Source organism: Zootoca vivipara, chromosome 2, assembly GCF_965207765.1.
Source record: "Zootoca vivipara chromosome 2, rZooViv2.hap1.1, whole genome shotgun sequence".
Lineage (NCBI taxonomy): Eukaryota > Metazoa > Chordata > Lepidosauria > Squamata > Lacertidae > Zootoca > Zootoca vivipara.
Window position 1 is genome coordinate 74,343,893 of NC_142584.1, and position 15,080 is coordinate 74,358,972.

At 39.9% G+C, this 15,080-nt stretch overlaps 1 protein-coding gene across 14 annotated transcripts in view; it reads left to right on the forward strand.

The window, feature by feature from the left end:
- The window catches only part of ATP2B2 (ATPase plasma membrane Ca2+ transporting 2), a 377,677-nt gene that overhangs the window by 317,213 nt on the left and 45,384 nt on the right, over positions 1-15,080 (forward strand). For all 14 annotated transcript variants that reach the window (XM_060271474.2, XM_088663219.1, XM_060271476.2 and 11 more), the window contains 3 exons: positions 2,328-2,570; positions 9,916-10,157; positions 11,035-11,269. In XM_060271474.2, the coding sequence (XP_060127457.1) occupies positions 2,328-2,570; positions 9,916-10,157; positions 11,035-11,269 (720 nt within the window). The remainder of the gene's footprint in view (positions 1-2,327; positions 2,571-9,915; positions 10,158-11,034; positions 11,270-15,080) is intronic.

Below are 15,080 nucleotides of genomic sequence, written 5' to 3' on the forward strand. Positions count from 1 at the left end.
AGTTTTTCAGAATGCTTGTCTTCAGATCAAAAGTGTAGCTGAAGAAGAGAAGAGAAGAGAATGAATAGAATAGAATAGAATAGAATAGAATAGAATAGAATAATGTTGACGTTGTGCACAGTAGAATATTTCTCTAGAGAAACTTCCCTCACTACTGTGGAACTAATAGTTCAAACAATAACATGGGTGGGCTTTACTTAGGGGGATCTCTTTAAAGAAGTGAATGAAGCAATTAGACTTGGATGAAGAGACATGGATTCCCACTTAAACTGAAGCACCTCAGGTGTCATTGTGCCATTGTGTTCGGCCATTTTGCAGTTGGGGGGGGGATACTTATGCTAGAATAGATCAATTTACAGTGGTAGGCTTTCAATATGCATGAATAACATAATCCAGTAAATAATGCAAATGCATTTGAATGGGAACCCAAACACCAAAGCAGAGTCTGAATTACAATTCACAATGAACTTAATTGCCTTAGGACAGCAGATCTCAGTACTGTGTGATTAGGGTCTCCTGTGCTAGTTTGTATGGAGGTAAGTACGGGACTGGTACTCATTGTGGTGAAATGTAATAGAGTTTACTGCAGGCACCCCCAAACTTCGGCCCTCCAGATGTTTTGGACTACAATTCCCATCTTCCCCGACTACTGGTCCTGTTAGCTAGGGATCATGGGAGTTGTAGGCCAAAACATCTGGAGGGCCGCAGTTTGGGGATGCCTGGTTTACTGTCTTTCTTTTTCCTCGAAGAGGATATTTTCAGGGTGTTAGTAGGCACTTATTGTTGTAACATTAATTCCTGTTTTCCCCCAAACTACTACTATTACTTCTTCTTCGATAAATTGCAATTACCACATCCTCTCTTTATCTGCTCCCTTAACATGCTTGCTTATCACCTTGCATTACTTTAACCTAGTAAAGCCCTCAATTACAGATGGCAAAATATCTGTACCAATATTAGAAAACTGAGTGCTGAGTCATTGCATTAGAGGTTCATGTGCAATGCACATCTTCCTCCTCTCATCCTCAATTTGCTTACACAGGCCAAAGAACACTCAGATGTGCACAGTATTTATCATTTGATATTCAGCTTTGAGGTCTCTTAATGTTCCCTTAAGTCTTTCCCCCAATGATGCTTCTGAATTTCCTTTCAAAGTTAGTGTTTTAGTGGTTCCCTCTCCCCTTTTCCTGGATTGTGGAGCGGTACCCATGCATAGGTTTTTTTTGCCATTTTTCCTGGCTTGGATTTCCAGAATTTATAAAGACTGCTGTCTATACTGATGGCTTCCTGCCACCACAATGCTTAATACCATTCTTAGTAGCTTTAATATTCTGGCTTTTTAATAGCAGTTCTGAAACATTGTGTTTATATAAACTAAGAACAAAACTAATACAATCTCAACAACGACATATAGACAAACAAAAAAGGCTGGTAAAGGGAGGAAGGCATAGAGAGCAGCGAGAGCTACCATAAACATTCATAATAGAATGTTTAGCTTAACATGTGTGTTTCTCTGAGTTCCATTCCTGCCTTTCTCCTCCCCCCCCCCCTTGCAAATGTTTCCATTACAAGTAAGGATCAGTGTTTGGGTGGAGAGCTCCACTGAAGTCTAAAACTAACACCAGAACCTTTCCATTACAAGAAATGTAAATGCAGTGGTGTAGAGACAACTGTATGGTGAAAAGCATACAAAGCAAACAGAAATGACTGGTTTTTTTTAAAAAAATGTGCACGATCACTCATGCACGCAGCTTACCTAAATGGAAAAGAATAATGGAAATGGAAGAAATGGAAAGTTCAGCAAGAGCAAACTGTACATGCACTGTTACCAAAATTAATTATAGAAATCCTTAATGTAAAATTGGAAGATAAGTAGAGTGGAACACAGGACTGAGCCATCTGTAGAATTACAAAATGGAATGAAAGAAATATGTCCACTCCTACTTTGGTCTAATGCTGTGTGTGTGTGTGTGTGTGTGTGTGTGTGTGTGTCTTTCAAATGAATTTCAGTATTTTTGTACTGATGTTTGAAAACTGTAGCCAGATTATATTGTTCTTGTTCAGCTGATTGTCTCATGTGCCTAAAAACCCCACCATTAAAATGTTGGCAGATATTAAGTCACATTAATCCCTCATATACAGGAATTTTGTAAAAATGCATTTTGTGTATCTGAAATTACTACTGTATCTATGTTCTACAAGTGCAAATGGGATTTTGAGGAAAAATTAATCCATCTGCACTACTCAAAAATGCTTATGCATTTAATTGGCATAAGGGATTTTCAACCTGTTTACCAAATAGGCTTTATTTTTTTCTTCTTTTCCAGAAAATGATGAAAGATAACAATCTGGTCCGTCATTTGGATGCGTGTGAGACGATGGGTAATGCTACAGCCATCTGCTCTGATAAAACAGGGACATTAACCACCAACCGGATGACAGTAGTACAAGCGTACGTTGGAGATGCCCATTACAAAGAGATCCCCGACCCAGATACCATTCCAGCCAAAATTCTGGATGTGCTGGTTAATGCAATTGCCATCAACAGCGCTTACACTTCAAAAGTTCTGGTAGGTAGGCTTTGATTTCAGACACTAAAAAGACATTTGGGGAATCTCTGTCGATACTTAGAATTCTCTTTCCACTGTGATAAAAATGCTGTTGTGTGAATGTTTGGCCAAAGTAAGAAGAACTTGAAAAATCTACATCTATATGTGTTGTGGTTTTAAAATAAATGTTTCGAAAACTATTCTGTTTTGTAACTTACATGTGCCATGACAAATTTTCATGAAGTTGATATTTTTAGGTAAGAAGTGGGCTTCCAAAGAATGTCAAAAGGCCCCCAAAGTCTATTAACTTATCTTTCACATTTTTTTGTCCCTGTAGACAGCGCAGATCACTATTGCATAATTCAAGCAAGTCAGGGGCCATATAGTAATAAATAATGATAATAATGATGAGGATGACATTTGCACAGTACTTTCCACTGTTCAAAGTGTGTCTCATGGACTACTTACTTGTAATCCTAACAACTAAATCAGTATTATTATCCTTCTTATTGCAGATAAGGGGATTGAGGCTAAGATAAAATGGCTTACTTTACGCTGGCTAGTAAATATGATCACACACACACACACACACACACACACACACACACACACACACAAAATATCCATCTATCCAGACAAGCAAGATGCATTTTCACAGTTCAGGAACACATATCCAGTCAGACAAAAAGCACTCAACAATGGCATGGAACGGGGAAGGTGAAAGGTGTGTTCTAAGGAGTGGGTGTGGCCTAATCAGAGTCCCAAGGGTTGTACAGAAATAGCTGCAGGGCTGCATCAAATCCCTACCCCCTGATTTAGATGAATAATGATCATACTGTTTTTGTATTACATTTTGCTTAAAGAGGAATAAGTTGGAACTATTTATTTGTTGTGTGGATGGAAAAAGAGTTTCAAGAAGAATCTGTAGCTGAGAGTTCTGTTTAGCCCTTTCCTTATCCACTTCTCAACAAATGCCCCTCTGACTATTTAAATAAAAAACTCCAGCCAGATTTCAAGACCAAATTTATGCACATATTAAAAAGCCTATGGAAGAACTGGTGGGTTGAAGAGGAGATAAGCAACGTTCCCTCTCACCCACCAATTCTCCCCTACTAATGTCTTCTGTGAGTCTACATTTGCATTGCTTCAGTATTTGGGAAGTGATATTTGCATAAATAATATCAAATTCTACCCTAAGAGTCACTGATAAGAATGGAGTGGGGAAAGCCTTTGTAGTATTAAAATTGCAGCCTGGACATTAAGAAAAGCACAAGGAACTACAGTGCCATTGATAACTGTTCTTTATGTGTGTGTTTTCAAGGACAACTGTAAGAGAAGTGGCATGTATTTCTCTTCAGACTAATAGTTTTGAATATATATGTACCTTTTTTTTAATAAAAATTACTCTCCTGTTATCTGAATCCTGAGCACTGTGAAACTTTGAAGGCATTATATCTAGAAATGTCTATACTGTATTTTATTTTGTTTCTACTTAATGTAGCTTTGACTTGCTATTGGGCCTCTGGGAAGCGCATGTAATTCAATAAATTTTAGGCCTATTTATAATCTTACTACAGTAGTAGAGTTTCTTATAGGCTCCTGCTTTCTTTGTCCTGCAGACATATATACATGTGAGCTGTAGACTAGGCTATTTAGTGACTGATGTGTAACATAACTACTATTGAAACATATCATATTATTTCAAGGTGCCGGTGAAGACAATCAAAACATCTGAATAGCATCTCCTTTTGTCTACAGGTAGAGGTCAAATCACTATGATAAAAAGGGAAGAACAACCCAGTTTCCCACACTGCCTTTGCCTGTTTAGCTTGCTTTCTCTTCTGCAGCTATTCTTGGAAACTAACAAGCCAGTTTACAGTAGCAAACAGACTTCCTTTTCCTCCCTTGCCCTGGGCATAGAAGGAGGTGGTTGAGAAGGCAGGCTAAGTAAGCTTCAATATTACTTAAGCAGTCACAGTATGGTATACTGCAGCATCTGCAGCCCACTGATGCCTAAAAAACATCTGTAAGCCCCTCCCAAGTAAATTCCATGCTTGCTAATTTCCCACTTCAGTTTCTCTAGTGATATTTAACAAAATTTGCATACCACTTGACTGTCAATAAAATGCATAAGCAGTTAAAAAAATTAATAAAGCAAACATTAAGGGCTGAATAAAACTAATCTGTTCCACAAGCAGAGGTCAGTACAATGAATCCTGCTACTGTAATGGGACTTTTCCCAGTGTCTCCATTGGTCACACAAGATTTAATTACATTTTGCTTCAAATACAAAAAGTATAAAAAAATATTAATAGTGTTGTTTTCTCATCTACTCGAAGAGTCAATCTAGGCTATTGGGTATAAAATGATACCATACTATTCAGGGCTTGCAAGTAGGTATGTGGAGAGCCAATCGTCTGTACTATTTGCCCATGATCTAAATAGAATTTTCAAATGCCCTGCTTTGCTGGATTTGTGACTGGGTGAAGACATCAGCTAATTGGGCTTCATCAGTGGCATCTAGTGAGATGTATAGTTTGTTAAATGTGCTGGCAATTGTACCTCTGAGGGAGGATAAAGCCTTATAGTTGTAAGGATTTTTTAAGGGTTGTATGTGTTTGCAGTAAATGTATATATTATTTGTAGGACTAAGCTGTGTGTATATGTGTGAGGATGAGAGCAATATATTTACTTAGGGATATGAAATATTAGTTGTTTTACAACACTGAACTAAACAAAGATTTAAGTTTTAAAAATGAATAGTGGATTATTGTATATTTAGGCAAATGAGAGAAGTTATCACAGTTATCGCGAGTTCAACAGCCTGATTGCACAACTTCATTGTCTCACATAACTCTTCTGATCAGGATTTATGGTTAGGACAGTTTTCTGAACAATTATTTTCAAAAATTCCAGGTAACTTTGTTTTTACATTATATCATGTTTCAGCCTCAGTTTAATTCCATATTTCTTTTCATTTTTAAAAAATGTAAGTTTATTTGGCACCGGCAAATACTTGGTTACAAAGACTCTATTTTAATTTGAATGGTGTATACAAATAATAATAATAAACACTTTGATTGTTGAGCACTTTAGACACAGGGCAGTCAGCCACCATAGCAGTCTGGTACAGCTGATACTCAGCCTGCAAGAAAAGATTTATGGTATGATTAGCAGAAATTGCAGGTGGAAAGAAAATAATAGCTTTCATTATAGCAGAGTTAAATTTCTTTTATTTCTTTGCTTTAATTTTGAGAGTTAATAAACATGAAACAGCCTAAAATAATTTCATTTTAAAGTGTAAAGCAGATTCATTCTCACTACAGATTGCAGACAGTAGTCTGCAAGGAAACTGGCTTGGCAATCAGATGGTTTGTGCTAAAACATTCCAGGAGAGGCAATGTCACTGCCAATTCTCACCACCGTATGCTTTATTTTATTACACCATGGTGAGATTGTGGGATCTGCAGCTGTTCTAGCAGGTCTCAGAGAATTTAAGACCTCTTCTGAAAATTATTGTCTTTTCTTATTTATACTTACATTTACTCATGTACACTCAAAACAATGAGTATCTTTTATTAAAACTTACTTTAAACCACAGCAGAAATGCCTGTCCCAATTGGGGAGGACAAGCCTGCATAGAGGAAATATGTTGGTGGATGCAAACAATTTATTTAGATTATGGGCTGGATCTAGACACATCAAAAAAGCATTTCAGAAAAATGCATTGTAAACCTCAAAGTGCAAAATCACGTTGCAAAAGACGGAACTCCACAGCGCCGTCTGGTGTCACAGAATTATAACACATATAAAATGCTTTTTCTTTACTAACTGCCTCTCCTGGTATGCCCCGTGGAGGACCTTACAGTCCGCAAACAATAATATCTTGGAGGTCCCGGGCCTCAAGGAAGTTAAACTGGCCTCAACCAGGGCCAAGGCCTTTTCAGCTTTGGCCCTAGCCTGGTGGAACGCTCTATCACAGGAAACCAGGGCCCTACGGGACTTGATATCCTTCCACAGGGCCTGCAAGATGGAGCTGTTCTGCCTGGCCTTTGGTCCGGGCCCAGTTTGACCCCCCCTCTATGGGACCCTATAAGTTACCTCTTTGGCGCTTTTATCAGCTCATATGGGACCAACATGGATGAATACTTGAGGTTCCCGACCCCTATGGTTGTAATTTCATGGACAGTCATTTAATTTTATCCTGATTCTAATTTTTAAGCTGTATTTTAATCAATTGTTTGATTGTGTTTAAATGTATTTGACATTTGATGTTTGCCGCCCTGAGCCCGGTCTTGGCCAGGGAGGGTGGGGTATAAATAAAAAATTACTTACTTAGTTACTTACTAAAGTAGCTGAGTCCCTAGTCTTGGGGTCACACTTTTTATTCTTTTGTTAAGAAGTTACAGTTCTAAAATACTTTTAGAAATTATTTGTCATGATGGTTAAAACATATTATCAGAGGAAAATACATTTATTTTGAGTGAATTTTAAAGCCTTTATTAAGTTGCTGAAGAGCAGGAAAGGCGATTAATATGAGGCACCGTTGCCAAGGTACTCAGTGTGTACAAAATTCCAAGATGATCACATCGAGGGTTTTGTTATGTTTTCTTGAATACAATTTACTTCCTTGTATTGTTGTACATTACCTTGATATCTTTACGGTACAAGGTGAATGAATGAATCAATAATAACCCTACTAATGCTCGTTATTATCCTCAGATGGAGAGCTCAGACAAGAAATAATGGCTTTCCTCAAATCCAGTGTCTCCACCCATAACTATAATAGGGTTTCAACAGAGAACTTCAGAGAACAGTTCAAAGCTCATGTTTTTAACAACTACAGTAGATCAGCTCTCTTCCATTCTGTTAACATTAAGGATCACTGTTAAATAGAATTGCAATAGAAGTAACATGTTATCTTTTAACATGTTATCTTCTGGATGTGCATATCTTGGTGCAAAATTGTTTTTTTATTTGATTTTTAAAATTATTTTCTTGGCCGCTTTGCATTCTGTAAGGAAAGGGAGAGGGTGAAATGTCTTTATTTATTTGAACTCATGTGGTAAGTTAAGATTTTCAGAGTAAGACCCAGGTGGCAAGTTACACATACCTTGCTCTTACCTTTTTTCATTTTCAATGGGCTGCAGAAGCCTACAGTTTGGAGCACAAAACTGGAGTGGGGGACAGACTGCTCTTTACTACACAATGCCTGCACGGTGGAAAGCAGCATCCGGGAAAATTTTGAATAGAAAGTCTGCCTGAGAGGAAAGGTTAGGCAGCTGACCTGGCCCTCTACAAGCGCTCCAATCAAGATTTCAGACTGCAGCTGCTTTGCGTGTTTAGACCTTTAAACCTCCCCCCTTAAATAAATTCAGACAAGACTCAAATTTTGGTTTGGTTTTTGGCAGAATTTAGGCCACAACTTTATTGATTATAGAAAGTGAGTAGTTGCATAGGCTCTGGTTCGACTGGCTCCCTGCACCGTTGCAGGTAGCGCTGACTCAGGGGACCAGCATAGATCAGTCTAGGGTGACATGCTATGTCCACCACCCAGATGTCCCCCTGGACTCAGGCACGGACACAACCCCCTCACAGGGTTGACCAAACCATTGAGTCCCTGGATTCTTTTAACAGAATACCCTTCACATAGGGATGGCGAGAGCGTTCCCCCATCCCTATCACCTGAACCAAAGCCTATCCGCAACCTTACAAGTTGTGACAATTTGCTACACGGCAAGCGAAACCCAAGTGGCACCAGCCAATCAGCCAAGTGGGGGAAATTCCTGCCGTGCCCCTGTCCCAATGACAGACGACACACGACAGCATAACAAGGTCAAGCGTGCAAGCCCTAAAAGTAGTGAGAGGTGGGCGGGTGTTCCGATGCACTGACCAAAAGAGGAAGCTCTGAGTCATGTGCATGGGCATATATAGGTCCCTTGATCGGTTTGGCTAGCATCCCATTGGCCTGATTAAACCCAGCATCAAGGGACCTACCAATATGTGGATGTAGCCTATCTTGATTTCAGCAAGGCCTTTGACAAGGTGCCCCATGATATTCTTGTAAAGAAGCTGGTAAAATGCGGGCTAGACAATGCTACCATTCAGTGGATTTGTAACTGACTGACTCATCAATGGCTCCTCCTCATCCTGGAGAGTAGTGACTAGTGGGGTGCCATAGGGTTCTGTCTTGGGCCCAGTCTTATTCAACATCTTTATCAATGACTTGGATGATGGGCTTAAGGACATCCTGAGCAAATTTGCAGATGACACCAAATTGGGAGGGGTGGCTAATACCCCAGAGGACAGGATCACACTTCAAAATGACCTTAACAGATTAGACAACTGGGCCAAAGCAAACAAGATGAATTTTAACAAGGAGAAATGTAAAGTACTACACTTTGGCAGAAAAATATATGAAAGGCACGAATACAGAATGGGAGACACCTGGCTTGAGAGCAGTACATGTGAAAAGGATCTAGGAGTCTTGGTAGACCACAAACTTGACATGAGTCAACAGTGTGATGCAGCAGCTAAAAAAGCCAATGCAGTTCTGGGCTGCATCAATAGGAGTATAGCATCTAGATCAAGGAAAGTAATAGTACCACTGTATTCTGCTCTGGTCAGACCTCACCTGGAGTACTGTGTCCAGTTCTGGGCACCACAGTTCAAGAAGGATACTGACAAGCTGGAACGTGTCCAGAAGAGGGCAACCCAAATGGTCAAAGACCTGGAAACGATGCCTGATGAGGAATGGCTTAGGGAGCTGGGTATGGTTAGCCTGGAGAAGAGAAGGTTAAGGGGTGATATGATAGCCATGTTCAAATATATAAAAAGGGGGTCATATAGAGGAGGGAGAAAGGTTGTTTTCTGCTGCTCCAGAGAAGCGGACACGGAGCAATGGATTCAAACTACAAGAAAGAAGATTCCACCTAAACATTAGGAAGAACTTCCTGATAGTAAGAGCTGTTCGGCAGTGGAATTTGCTACCAAGGAGTGAGGTGGAGTCTCCTTCTTTGGAGGTCTTTAAGCAGAGGCTTGACAGGCATATGTCAAGAATGCTTTGATGGTGTTTCCTGCTTGGCAGGGGGTTGGACTGGATGGCCCTCGTGGTCTCTTCCAACTCTATGATTCTATGATTCTGTGAATAGGGTGTTGTGGCTATCCAATCATACCCACCCACAACACAGGGTTCAGTTGCCAGGTTGCACTGCAACACGTGCCCTCTTTGAGGGCGGACATGATTTACTAAAAAATAAGAAAGGGAAATATTAGAGGGAAAGCTGCACATGCATAGTGTGTAAGATCTTTATGTTGTAGGGACATGAATGAAAGTTTGAAATCCCAATTCTTTCTTTCTCCTTAGCCACCAGACAAGGATGGTGGTCTACCTCGCCAGGTTGGCAACAAGACAGAGTGTGGATTGCTGGGGTTTGTCTTGGACCTAAAGCAGGATTACCAGCCTGCCCGGAATCAAATGCCTGAAGAGAAGCTCTACAAAGTATACACATTTAACTCTGTGAGAAAATCAATGAGTACTGTCATCAAAATGCCAGATGAAAGTTTCCGAATGTACAGCAAAGGAGCTTCTGAAATTGTCCTAAAGAAGTATGTACTTAATATTTGCTTTGAACAAGTCACTAAATTTGGGTATGCGCGCGATCCAGCTCTCATTATTTGATTAGTTTAAATCTTACCAACACAGATTGACAAATGCACACACAGAGACCATAAATGTACAGCTAGACAATGGAACATGTTTTTACATTATCAAGTGCTCTCCTATGAGACACTATGTATTAGGTGATTCCTAAATAGGTCCCATGGAAATGAATGGGAGCTAAGGAAGAGCACTACTTCGTATGCATAGCTGCCATTCATTTAAGTGAGATGTAGAAGAAATTCCTGGAAGACATGGCACATGTCCTTTTGTCTTATTTACCACAAAGAGGTAAATTGTTATTTTTCTGCTTTCTGGAAAAAGTTTAGATTAAAAATGTCGGCTTTGGATTATTTTAAGAATAACAGCAGCACATTTCAAAGTGTGTAATATTATTTATCATGAATGTATGAGATGCACAATAGTTCTCACTGTTACTAATTGACTTACTATGAGTGGCTAGCTAAGTCTGGTTCAGGACTTGTTAAACTTAAATTCAGTTCTTCTAGGTTCAAGACCAATGATTTTTAAACACCGAACCCCCTCACATTATTCAGACTACCTTTGTTATGCATTCAAGGCGGCTTCTCCGTCTTTGTTCCAACATTTATTAATTTTTTGCCAACAAAGAGATGTTACAATTCATTATTTCCGCTGATAGATCTAACTAGAATTCCATCACCCATTTGGCTTAGGAAGGTACCAATAAATTTGCTATTTATTCAAATTAACGCTATATCTCAGGCATGTTGAAAACTTTATTCTTTGTTGCCTAGTAAATTTTTCCTTAACTGTAGAATTGCTGCTGGTATCCTTTCCTTCCAGGTGTTCTAAGATTCTTAATGCAGCTGGCGAGCCTCGCATCTTCAGACCTCGTGATCGGGATGAGATGGTAAAGAAAGTGATTGAACCTATGGCCTGTGATGGATTGAGAACTATCTGTGTTGCTTACCGAGACTTCCCCGGCAGCCCTGAACCAGACTGGGAGGATGAAAACGACATTCTATCTGACCTGACCTGCATTTGTGTGGTTGGCATAGAAGACCCTGTAAGACCAGAGGTATGCTAACCTTAAGCCCTGATCCTAAACCATACTCATTTGAAGTAAGTTCCATGAACTAATAATAGTAATTTCCAAATAGGTTTTAGGTGTAGAATGTTAAAGCACTCACATTATTATTATTATTATTATTATTATTATTATTATTATTATTATTTTAAAAATATGCTTCCTACAGTTCAGTTTTTGAAAGCAATTCTTTGTACTGCAGTGTGGCCAAAAGTACACCATGTTGTATCAAGAGGCCCATTCATGCAACATTCCCACCTCCCTTTTTTGCTTCCATTCATTGTACATACCCATTTTATTTCTGAGGTGTGGGGAACCCTGTGGAATGATGGTCAGTGTGCTGTTGAGGACTGCAGCTAGTATGAGGAAGAAGGAATTGGTAGGTAGAAATAGGTCCAAGCAAGTCTGCACATAGAGATGTTTCTTTTTAAAACACACAAACACGTATTTTAGCACGTTTGAGAGTAGTACTAGAAGACTCATGCTTTGATGCATTATTTATATATTGTTGCACGCCACCCCAATCTCCAAGTGGTGTGAGATTCCAGAGGTTCCAGGTGCTTCCCCAGGGTTCATGTTTCCTTTTGGAAATGCGGCACAGCAGAGACTGTGGTGTCTTAATGATATATGGTTTATTTACACACATATACAACCTAAGTCTACAGTTCACAGCCTTAACACCCCAAGAGGGATTTGTTTCTCCCATAGCCATAGCCTTAGCCTTGGATTCAAGCAGAGATCCACGATGGCTCTCTCTCTCTGCTTGCTGCTCTTCCTCCAGGTCACATCCCTGTCTCCAAACCTCTCAGCTCTCAACCCTCAACTGATAACAATATGTTCATTTGGGGAGCTTGTTTATTACAAGACATGAATGGGTACACTTGCTATGATGGTTTTTGACATCATTACTGATAATGTATTAACAAACAGTAGGTGGTTATAAAAGGGCTACATGACTTGTTTTCCATTCCATTATGTTTCTGGTATAGCTAGATGAAATGTCTCCCACTGCAAACAGGATTCGGCTCATTCACTAAATGGCTTGTTCACTGGGTGAAATGTTGCATGGCAGTTTGAAATAAAAATATTGGTTTTTAAATTGATAACTTTTAAAAAGAATTATGGAGGTCCTAATTTCATCCTCCCAACGGTTTAGTTGCTTCAAGATGTGTTCAAAATGGCACTTCAGCAAGCTAATTCAGTACTGTTTACCACAGTATCCTCCTGGACCATTTCTGTCAGTTGCTGTTTTGCAGTCTTTCCACCCCTACTTACAGGGCTGGGTTCAAAGAATAGCATTGGTTTTTATGTCTCCACCTTCTGGTAGCTGTGCTGTGGGATGCCAAAGAGCACTATTTTGTTCCCAATGCTATTTAGTATTGATACAAAACTGCTGGAAGCAGTTGTTAGAAGATTTGCTCTCCAAACGTCAGCACGCTAATGACACCCAACTCTATCTTGTCATTACAGTCTGAATCAGGAAACACTGTGATTGTTCTTAATTGGTCCCTGGATGCACTGCTAAGCTGCAGATTGGTAAAATGGAGACTCTCTGTGTGAGTGTCCCCCTGGGATTTTACCAGTTCTGGATAGGGTTGCACTGACTCTGAAGGAAGCCTTTTGAATTTTGGGGTACTGATAGATCCATCTTTGTTACTGGAGGCCTAGGTAACCACCATGGTGAGGAGCACCTATGTGGAGAAATCACATTTTGCCATTTGTTTATAGGGACAAAGTTTGTTTTATATGAAGGTAATATAAGGGTTCATGTTAAATTGGCAGCTGACCGTTGGCTATTAATTACATAAGACTGGACTGGTAAAAGCTAGGTACTTTTTATACTGACTGAGAGGATTATAAAAGTGAACTTTGGATTGGCTTGATGGATAGAAATTCTTGGACAGGAAAAGTGATCTGATGAGGGGACGACGACATTTTTTTGCTACTTAAACCTCATTGGTTGAAGTGTAGGCTGATTAGAGCATCAATAGGCGAGTGTTGGGAGTATTGGGAGAGTATTGGGAGAGTGTGTGACTGAAGGAAACTGCTGAGAAGGAGGAGGAGGCAGAAAGAAGAAGGCTGGAGTCTGGAGCAGAAGGAAAAGGAAAAGCAGTATGGGCAAGAGGCTTATTGAGGCTAGGGGGAGCCTAGTAGTATAGTCTGCCTCAAAAGAGCTAAATCACTGGCTTAAGCTGAAGATTAACAGAAAGGCTATCTAAGGTCACTGAGCAGTGAGGAAGACATCAATAGGGAGCTTCTGGGTTTGACCAGAGAGGTAACTGTTAGAAAGCCTGGCTCATAAGACAATAAGCAGTCGTCCTCAGTACTTGGTGGCAGTGAAAGTTGGCTGACTGGGCAAGAGGCACTAAGAGAAATTGGCATAGAAATTAAATAGGGTTAGGAATTATGCGTTACAAATCAGTCCCTGACCCATAATGTTGGATGCTGTTATTACTAGGTTTTTTTATTCTTATCTGTATTTTTATTATACTGCTTTAGTGTTATTATGCTTGTGTTTTTGCACACTGCTTAGAGATTTTAGAAACAGACATAGGCAGACAGGCAGACAGCTTAGTTTTCTGAAAGTATACATGCAGCTTCGACGTGAAAACCAAGATGGTGTTTAAAAACAGCCTGTGCATTCTCTAGAAATGGGTCTATGTGTTGTGACAATGGAATACAAAAGTAGTCCTTTGGATAGTGAAATAAAATAGTTGTAAGACATCAGTCGTAAAAAAAAAAAGCAATGTGGTAGTTGTCACATGAAACACAGTTGTGTGGGTAGCAGCCACTTCATACGCCCGATCACTCCTAACAAGCAGCTCCCATTGTAGCTCTGGTGATTTTCACTTTGTGATAATCTCACAGCCTGCTTTGTTTATTTTTGGAGCAGTGTGGTTAAAATCATTAGAACTGTGTAGGAATTGTCTGAGTTAAAAGACCTGCAGTTATGTTTGGTAGAAAACATGCATGAATAAGACAAAAAATAACAAAAATATTTCTTACTGCTGCTGAATGTCAGTACTGCCACCTGCTACATTCTCTTCCTTCTTCAGCAGGGGGATACTTTATTAAGTAGCTATTAAGTAAGTCCTAGAATCTAGGACAGCAATGGGGAACTCCCAGCACACAGATCTAGATAGGGGTCCGAATTTGGCTCACGGCGCCATTTCCCTCAAACTATGTCCCCCTTTCCCGCACCTGGAGCAAGTAAAGACATGGTGCAAAGGAACTACCAGAAGTTTAAAGTGTGCTGCTGATTATTCCTTGCTAAGTGGGGCTTGCTGACAGCTGCGTGATGGTGACAGTGTGCCTTCAGTGACAACAAGCCCTTGAGAAGTTGTCACTAGGCATCATAATGACATCAGGTGATTTGCAGGTGGGTGGCACCACCTATCTGTCAAAAATGCCCCACAGCAAACATTTGTTCAACCCGTCATTGCCTTGATGATGCAATCTGACTGGAAGGGGACACTTACTTCTTTTCCTCTGTGCAGTACTCCTTTTCTTATCGGAATGGCCCCTCTGAGCTGCTTTTTACCCTACGGGGCAAAATGATGCAGGTAGTCATTCTGATCCAAATTGCAACTTTCTGAAGAGAACAAACCCTATTTTGAATTTTAGTAGGGATATTTCTGGAGATTTCACACCTGGTACCACATGGCCCTGGGCATGATTTCCTTTCTTTACAGCTTAAGAGGTAACCACATTTGTTTGGATAGTGGGAAGGTGATTCTCATCTTTTTTAAATTAAACAATAAAATATTATGTCCGTTTGTTGCACATGGGCACCCAGAGCTGA